This window comes from Stegodyphus dumicola, chromosome 3 (genome assembly GCF_044657685.1).
Source record: "Stegodyphus dumicola isolate Sdum_Otavi_A_Nest chromosome 3, ASM4465768v1".
Classification (NCBI taxonomy): Eukaryota; Metazoa; Arthropoda; class Arachnida; order Araneae; family Eresidae; genus Stegodyphus; species Stegodyphus dumicola.
This window is the reverse complement of record NC_140770.1, coordinates 8,644,841-8,654,545: the sequence shown is the minus strand read 5'-3', so window position 1 is coordinate 8,654,545 and position 9,705 is coordinate 8,644,841. Positions and strand designations below refer to the sequence as shown.

Below are 9,705 nucleotides of genomic sequence, written 5' to 3'. Positions count from 1 at the left end.
TCTTTTTTTGATGTAATTTAATAAACTATGAATGGCAACAGTGGAGGTTTTTACATTTATCTGTTGAGCTTGTTCTTTTTTTATTAAAAAATGAGAAAAATGGCTTCGAATTGCTTTTCATGTATATTTGAGAATTAATGAGTATTATCTGACACCATTTATATTTTGAGTGTTGTTTGATATGTCAAAGCTACAGTTGTCACTTGTTGGATTAGTAAAATAAACTGTTTGTGTTGTCACAAGATGTTTTATTGAATAATTGGTACGATCTCGTGGTGTCGTAAAGCTCGCTTCGAGCTGCTCGGTTTGCGGTTGCTTTCTCGTGTCTCCATCTATTAACACCTCTTAGAAGTGCAGCAGTACATGAGTGTGGTTTACCCGTGAAGACTACGATGACCTCATGATTTAATCCTAAGTCTGTTACGTGGCAGTCAAATATCATGTCGCTAACTCAAAAGAGCTCTGTTGTGATAGATTCTGGTATTTGGACTGGTTTGTAGTGCGAGCGTTTGATTGGCTATTTATATCACTACAAAAGTATTACGCTCAGTATGCTATGAAAGCAAAGCCCTGCTGTGCCTCTCACCTTCTCTTATTTTTCGTAATTTAATTCAACTATATTAGAAACATGACATATTCCACACTTTCTAGTGATATCAGTGCGAATTTCTATTTCTTATGATATCCCTGATTTTCTTTGGGATGTAACTTCTCCACAATCACTATATGTGGAGTCACTGGGAGTATTAGTTTCTAAAGACCTAAAATTTACTGTAATTTGTTCATAGAAATTTGGAAAGGTTTTTCTAAAAGCAAATTAAGTTTTAATTTCTTTTCATTTTCCTTATATTTAAATGATTTCATAATTTATGAAGAATTTGCAGAAGTTGAAGGAGAAAGTACTACTACTTCTACCTAATTATATCGATGAAATAAAAGTGTTTTTACTTTCTGTTTAGTATCTGTCCGGCAATTGCTTCTCTAATCAATTAGAACTTGCGTAATTTATAATGCGTATTTATGTGTATCGCTTAAGTATACTTTAGATTTGCTACACATTTACCTCTGGTGTCTGCTTCAATGTAATAGCGTGTTATTGCTTGCAGTTATGGAAGCGATGGCTTTCGAAATTTCGAGATTTTTAAGTGTTAAATATACTATAATGTTTAAATTATTTATAATTGTATTTTGTTTGTCATATATTTCGGCAGCTCCAGTTTCTCCCTCTATTTCTTCATACAAAGAATTTATGAAATATTTGTCCCAAAATAAATGTCGCATGCCTAAAGGTATAAATGTGCCATATCCAACATTGAATGCTCCCTTAGAGCTGTGCCAAAAAGACGACAGTATTCAGAGAAAAGAAACACTATATTTATGCAAAGAAGCATTTCAGACTGTGAAAAATATTACTTGCAGTTCGGTTAACGTTGTACCTCCTATTCGCGTACCATTGTCTCCTGATGTATGCCAGGATTTTACAAACTTGCATGAGTTAATCCCCAAATCCTCAACGAGTATTGGAACGAGGCTTGCAGACACACTTATATGTAATATTATATGCGCCGATGAATTAAATGAAGTGTGCAGATTTTTATTATGGACTTACCAAGTTCAATATAAAGTTGCCAGTAAGTTTATATATTTATTAATTGTTCATGTGATAGAGAATTAATCAGATTTACAATTCTTATGTATGTGTACAACAAGAAATAATTTTTTTAAGACTTTCAAAAACTTCTAGAATATATGATTTTTGTAACATATTTGTATATAAGTAATACAATATCATTTTTTTATATAGTTGTATGTAATATAAATGTAGAGTTATTACTGTTACAGTATGTGTGGATTCGTTTATCTGAACCTCCTTTTTAGTTCCATGTAGTTTAAGTGAAATGCATCATACTTTATATTGATAGAAGATTATTCATTGATTCTGATAATTTTGTGCTTGGGGATTTTTTTTTTAAAGTGAAAATAGGTCGACGTGTACATGGATAAAGTCAAAGGAGTGCACAATGCCATTTTTGTGCAATTCGGGGAATTTTTTTAAATGAAAATAAGTCGATGTGTACATGGATACCGAGTTTGTGCAATTGTTTGTCTTGTTATTTTGGCTTTGTGTAGCGGCGATTTTTGAGGCAAAAATCGCTGCTTTGCAAGCCAAAATAACGAGTCGAAGAATTGCACAAAATCAGTATCCATGTACCGCCAAAAATCACCAAGTTTTGCCAACGGGTACCCTAAAGTATATTTTTAAGAAATGTTTAATAAAGTAAACAAACAAATATTAAGCTTTTTTTTTTTTTTGGTAAATTTTGATACGCTTTAGATCATAATTGTTCTTTATTTCATAAATTACGGAATTGATCTTTACATTATGGTAACTTGGTGTTTTTTTGGTGAAAATTTGGCGACTAACTCTCCTACAGCAACCCTCTATTTTTTTTTCCCGCCGCCATTTTGTCTTCACGAAGTAAAGACATGTTTCTTTTCTTTTTATCTACTGAACACTTCTTCCAACAATCTACTAGCCGAATTACACTTATGCTAGAAATTTTATCTAACAAAACTGCTTAATCATGACAAATATTCACTGCAAAATTGGGAAAAAGTGCACGATACCATACTCCTTACGCGTTTTTCAAAATAACACATACACATAAACCATGTACACGCCGACTTATTTTTACTTAAAAAAAATCCGACAATTGCACAAAAATGGCATTGCGCACACTCTTCACTATATCCATGTACACTGCTTTAATTTCTCATAAATTAGAGAAATTTCACGAAAATACATGACAATTTTCTCAATCTTTAAACCCGGTAAAAAGAACATATATGAAATTACCTGATCGCGAAAAAGTATTTACCTTTTCCAAATATGAACATTTCCACATATAAAATAAATAAAATATCCAAAAACTTTTACCTCTAAATCATCTATTACATTACACACGTCACCAATGAATTCATACCGCAAGCATTACAAATACTTAGTGTCAGATATTTAAATTATTTCCATGCACGTTTACTTCAACTTAAACGTGTACCAAATTCCTACAAACATAAAATTCACAAAATAACTATCATTTAATTAAAATATCACTAAACCATGTACACGTCAACTTATTTTTACTTAAAAAAACATCCCAGAATTGCACAAAAATGGCATTGCGCACACTCTTCACTATATCCATGTACACTGCTTTTTTCTCATAAATTAGAAAAATTTCACGAAAATACATGACAATTTTCTCAATCTTTAAACCCGGTAAAAAGAACATATATAAAATAACCTGATCGCGAAAAAGTATTTACCCTTTCCAAATATGAACAATTCCACATATAAAATAAATAAAATATCCAAAAACTTTTACCTCTAAATCATCTATTACATTATACACGTCACCAATGAATTCATACCGCAACCATTACAAATACTTATTGTCAGATATTTAAATTATTTCCATGCACGTTTACTTCAACTAAAACGTATACCAAATTCCTACAAACATAAAATTCACAAAATAACTATCATTTAATTAAAATATAATTAAATTCAAAAACACTACTTAAAATATAAATGAGCACATACATTAAATTAATACATACATAAATACCCATTTCGAATTCACTTTAGTTACGGCCATGGGATCCAAAAATTCACGAACACTGTTTCACACAACACAGAATAAAGCCAAATACAAAATTTCCAGAATTTTTCCCGATTTCCCCCCTTTTCCGATTAAAGAACCGTAATTCGTCCATTAATATCACATGACATATCCCATGATCTCTCATTTCCCTCACACAAAATAATGCGTAATCAGAACTGAGTACTGCTCACATTGTTACCAAAGTGCCTGGTAGTAACCTTTATCGCCTCCAACATGTCGCCAAACTACCAGTTACCATATTGTAAAGATCAACCAATTACGGTTTCATATTTTTAATTTTATAATTTCTGCATGCCATCCTACCAGATTTAAACTGATGATCTATAATCTGGAATCGCCGAAGTCCCGACAAGTCTGGATTAACGACTTTTGACCGTATCGACGTACCATATTTAGAAATTTCCAATCTTCAGTCTGTGGTACACAAAAATCCTTAACAGCATTAAAAAAAACTTTCTAAAATTATCTCATTTAGAATATACATACTGCATCACCACATAAATTCACAAAAATAAGAGTAAAAAGTATCCTCCATAGTGCCGTACCGTCGTTGGCATTTCTTGCATCAACCTTTGTTATGACTAACCCATCCAAAGCTATCTGAATGATCTTTACTTTTGACCATACACATTTCCTTTGTACAAACAGGACACTTATAATGACTACTATGTAAACCTTTTTTTATACACCAGACAATTAATGCTTTTTTCTTATTCATTCCAAATCATACAGAAACTGCACATTAATCTCATCACATAACAGCCATTTTATGGTGTACAGCACAAAATAAGCAGCGTACTTCCTGACTGACATCCAGTGCAGAAATAAGTCCTTACAAATATTTTCCCATCAGTCAAATTCACCACAATCATGTCATAATAGGGTTTCCATAACATTCAACTACTCAGGTTACCATAAATGAAACAATAACTTGGCAATAATCCAAGGGGCACCCTAAAATATAGACTAACCAAATATTGCAAGCCAAGCAAGAAAACTTCAATTTGTTCTTATGTAACTGAAATGAAACTATTTTGTTAGTAACGACCATTACAAAAGTGAAATGAAAATATTTCACTGTATGGGGAGTCTGATGTTTCTAGTTGTTGAAAATTGATTAATCTTGTTATATAGTGCTATTTAGGTGTCTCAAAGATTCAGTTGTTATCGAAAGTTTAATTTTGCAATTCATACAGTTGTTAAGAATTTTTATAAAATTATCCAAACCAACAACCTTCTGTTTGAAGTATATTTGAACCAAGACTGCCAGTTTCAAAGGCAAAGGAGCACATCCCTCATCATCAGGAGAAAAGATTCTACAAAGAAGAAAGCTGTATCAGAAGCCAAACAGTAAAACAAATAGGGAGGTAGTGTCATCTATCCACAGAAATGGTAATGAAACATGAAAAATTAAGTTAATAGCATTTTAATTAAGAATTAGTTTGGAATTAAAGTCATTAACTAAACAAGATAAATCTTTATGAATGTGAAAAGCTACAAGAAAATCCAATTCACAAAATAAAACCTTCTGAATAATTTTTGTAGATCCATAGTGACCCAAACTGTAATTAAATTTCCAACAGTGATTAGCTATTGAAGATTTATTACTTTCTTTGTTTCGGGTTCATATTCCTTGATGTGAAACTCTACACTGTTTTAGTTTGATTGATATAACTCAAACCACACTGGCAAAATATATTAAATCCCCAAGAATTGAAGTCAGAAATAGGATCGTTAAAAATTGAACAATGGATTTAATTGATAGATGAGAAAATAACTTGGAACTTTTGGAGAATTAGTGCAATTTTGTAACTGATAGAAGAATTAAATGCAAGCACAACAAGGTTATTAATATTATTTCTAACAGCAGAATGTTTCTTCTCATGGCAAGATGAAAATTTTTAATTAAAGTTAAGCTTTATCAATAACTATGGGAAAAATTCTTTTGTCAGTGGCAAATGATTTCAAATAACTGAGCTCACTAGAAAGCAAAGATTCTGAGGAGCAAACTTTCAGAGTGTAAAATGCATAATAGTAAAAAGAAGCCTTTTTTTTTTCTTAGCCTCATACAATTTCAAGTGTTTATTGTTCATATATCTAAAATTTAGATATTTGAATGGCGGGCACCTTAAAATTGATTTACGGGCACCATGTTGCCAGTCCTTGATATAGAGACTCTGTCCATATGAAGCTCAATTTTTTTTATGTCTTTTCCATACAAGGCTTCAAAAATTGATTTTAAAATGTTCTCTGCTGGTAGTGTAGCGAATTAATTTTAGCCTTACTTGAGATTTTTTCTAGTTTAAATATATATCTTTATAACAAAATCCCACAATTATCAGGAATCCTGCTTGGGAATTTTTCTGTACATTGACGAAATCATTTTGTTCAGTCATCTTCATTAGTTGAGTAATCAAAAATTTATCTTTTTTATTTCAGTTGCTTAAATATACCCATGCCTTATTTAGAGTTACCTTAAATTCCCATTTAGCTGTTGGGTGTTTTTCGTATAATTTTGTACAATTTGGTTCTCTTTCTACAGTATGCTTTAGCAAAAGCAGAAGTACTTTAAGTTTTAAAATCTTTTCTCAATTTCATATCTATTAATGATCTTACTTATACAGTCAAAAGTCGTTAATCCGGACTCGTCGGGACTTTGGCGATGATTTATCCGGATTATAGATCATCAGTTTAAATCTGGTAAGATGGCATGCAGAAATTATAAAATTAAAAATATGAAACCATAATTTATGAAATAAAGAATTAGGTTGATCTTTACAATATGGTAACTGGTAGTTTGGCGACATTTTGGAGGCGATAAAGGTTACTATCTGGGACTTTGGTAATAATGTGAGCAGTACTCAGTTCCGATTACACATTATTTTGTGTGAGGGAAATGAGAGATCATGGGATATGTCATGTGATATTAATGGACGAATTACGGTTCTTTAATCGGAAAAGAGGGGAAATCGGGGAAAAAATCTGGAAATTTTGTATTTGGTTTATTCTGTGTTGTGTGAAACAGTGTTCGTGAATTTTTGGATCCCATGGCCGTAACTAAAGAAAAGTTTATCGGACACGTAATCAAGATTCTGAAGAAGATTAGGTAAGTTAGTATTTTTAATTATTTGAGGATATTATTTTTATGCATTGTTCTAAATGTAAGGTGGAAGTAAAGGAATTTGGTATTATTGGGAAAATTGTTATTAGCAATGATTTAGTTTAAAGTAATTAGGATTGTAAGGTAATTTTTATTAATTTAATGTATGTGCTCATTTATATTTTAAGTAGTGTCTTTGAATTTAATTATATTTTAATTAAATGATAGTTATTTTGTGAATTTTATGTTTGTAGGAATTTGGTATACGTTTCAGTTGAAGTAAACGTGCATGGAAAGAATTTAAATATCTGACACTAAGTATTTGTAATGGTTGCGGTATGAATTCGTTGGTGACATTTATAATATAATAGATGATTTAGAGGTAAAAGTTTTTGGATATTTTATTCATTTTATATGTGGAAATGTTCATATTTGGAAAGGGTAAATACTTTTTCGCAATCAGGTAATTTCATATATGTTCTTTTTACCGGGTTTAAAGATTGAGAAAATTGTCGTGTATTTTCGTGAAATTTTTCTAATTTATGAGAAAAAAGCAGTGTACATGGATATAGTGAAGAGTGTGCGCAATGCCATTTTTGTGCAATTCTGGGATGGTTTTTTAAGTAAAAATAAGTCGGCGTGTACATGGTGTATGTGTATGTGTTATTTTGAAAAACATGTAAGGAGTATGGTATTGTGCACTTTTTCCCAATTTTGCAGTGAATATTTGTCATGATTAAGCAGTTTTGTTAGATAAAATTTCTAGCATAAGTGTAATTCGGCTAGTAGATTGTTGGAAAAAGTGTTCAGTTGATAAAAAGAAAAGAAATATGTCTTTACTTCGTGAAGACAAAATGGCTGCGGGAAAAAAAAATAGAGGGTTGCTGTAGGAGAGTTGGTCGCCAAATTTTCACCAAAAAAAACGCCAAGTTACCATAATGTAAAGATCAACCAACATATCTTTCAATGTAAGTTGTTTAAGTTCTTCGTTTTTATGTGATAATACATTCTCTTTAATTCTATAAACAGACATAATTTCTTGTTCAGTTACAAAGTTCCGCTGTTCGAGTCCTATAATTGCTGTGTCGAGAATACCGACTAATTTGTCAATCGAAATTTTTTCGTTTTCAATAACCTCTGTCACTTTCTTTGCTATCGGAAGCGAATTATAATGGCAAGAATTTGATTTAAATCATATCAAAGACGGAGTACATCGAGATGAAATACTACATTTAGTAAGGAATTATAAGCCAAATAAAATAAAAACATCTGCGCTGAAGATGAGGATAGTGCAGTCAGATCAACTTCCAATTCATTGCGCACCGTGGGTTAAAGATAAACAAAGTTTAGATAAACAAAGGATATGCCTTTATTCATTTTTTGCAGCAATTCCACTTTTTGTTTAATGGACTTCGAAACACACTTTTGCTTTGTAGATCCTTTACATATTAGTAAATATATATCACAAATTCTATTTGACATAAACGAAAGTTCAAGCTTACTTTTATAAAATTGCTCTAACAGTCTGCAAAAAATAATAAGCGGAATCCAATTCGAAGATTAAAGAACAATGCAATCTGCAACATTAACTGAATTAGATAATTTTAGCTTAGCTTATACCGTCCGTTATACATTAAACGCGCATTTGTAAACGGATTTTGCGCACACGCATATTCGGTGCTGGTAAAGGTCTTAACGTATGCGTCAATACGATGCATGCGCAGAAAGTTTGTAGCTTTGAGGTCCGGATTATAGATCATTCCAGATTATTTATGTCCGAATTAACGACTTTTGACTCCAAAGTACCAAAAGACATTTCCATATCCGATACAATAGAGCTTTTAATTGGATTTTCATTGAGAATCGGAGACTTCGGTTTCTTGTTACTCACCTATGTTCAGACAGTCTTAGTTTTATGGCTATTTGTATTTTCATATTCTTATTATTTTATTTTCATATTTATTTTTATATTCATATGAAGATATTTTTCCCTTTTGAATTTAATCTATTAAAGTACCTCTCTTTGAAATGCTGTTAATAACCTCGATATTTATACAGCCTTATAATTTGTTGATATGAAAATTTTTCATCATTAAGTACATTTACATAAGTTTTAAGACATATGTCAGTTTTAGGGGCAATTTCTAAAATGAATTCCTTATTCTGCATTCCAATTAAAACAAAACAGTAGTAGACAGTTATATTGAAAATGCCATATCTTTGTCTCAACATGTCAATAGAAAATTGTTTCCATAAAGTGTGAATGACCTTCTGTATTTTCCATTCTATTGAGTATGTATATTAATTTTCAGTTTTTTGATTGAATAAAACTTACCTGTTAATTTTATTTTTTAAGTTTTAGTCACATTAGCTGAACTACCTGTTATCTTATCTGTTATCTGCGTATTATCATGTCTATTTTTGCTGAATGAGCTATTTTAGTTTCTGAAATAATGACATATATTATTTCATCATGGGTAATTTTTATTCAAAACATGAAACCACATCAGTATTTTTATTTTTGCACTTATTTCTTAAACAACTGTATGTTTCATGATTTTCATGAAAGTTTAAGTGTTAAAAATTTGATTTATGAAAAAGTTGTGAATCCATGATGTATGCATTTTAGAACATTTGAATGAACATGTTTATAAAAATGAAGTTCTTAATAATAATTGGTTTCATGTCATATAAATAATATAACATAGAGTAAACAGAATACTAATTCAAGAAATAGTAGTGTAAAAGAATTTATTTCAAAATTTTATGTTCAGAGGTCAAATAAAATGTTGCTAAGCAAAGAAAACATAATGAAGTGAATTAGAGAGATTAATTTCTAGGTATTGGCCGAAGTAGCTATCTATTGAATTTTATTGGTTAGTTAATTAGTTTTATAATAGATGATGCTGCCTGTTTTTT

General features: G+C 30.8%; 1 protein-coding gene across 2 annotated transcripts in view; it reads left to right on the top strand.

Annotated features, from left to right (window-relative positions):
• The first annotated feature begins 932 nt into the window (after positions 1 to 932).
• Positions 933 to 9,705, top strand: part of LOC118190776 (uncharacterized) — a 47,399-nt gene continuing 38,626 nt past the window's right edge. For both annotated transcript variants that reach the window (XM_035361548.2, XM_035361547.2), the window contains exon 1: positions 933 to 1,631. In XM_035361548.2, coding sequence (XP_035217439.1) covers positions 1,109 to 1,631 — 523 coding nt within the window. In that variant the 5' untranslated portion in view covers positions 933 to 1,108. The remainder of the gene's footprint in view (positions 1,632 to 9,705) is intronic.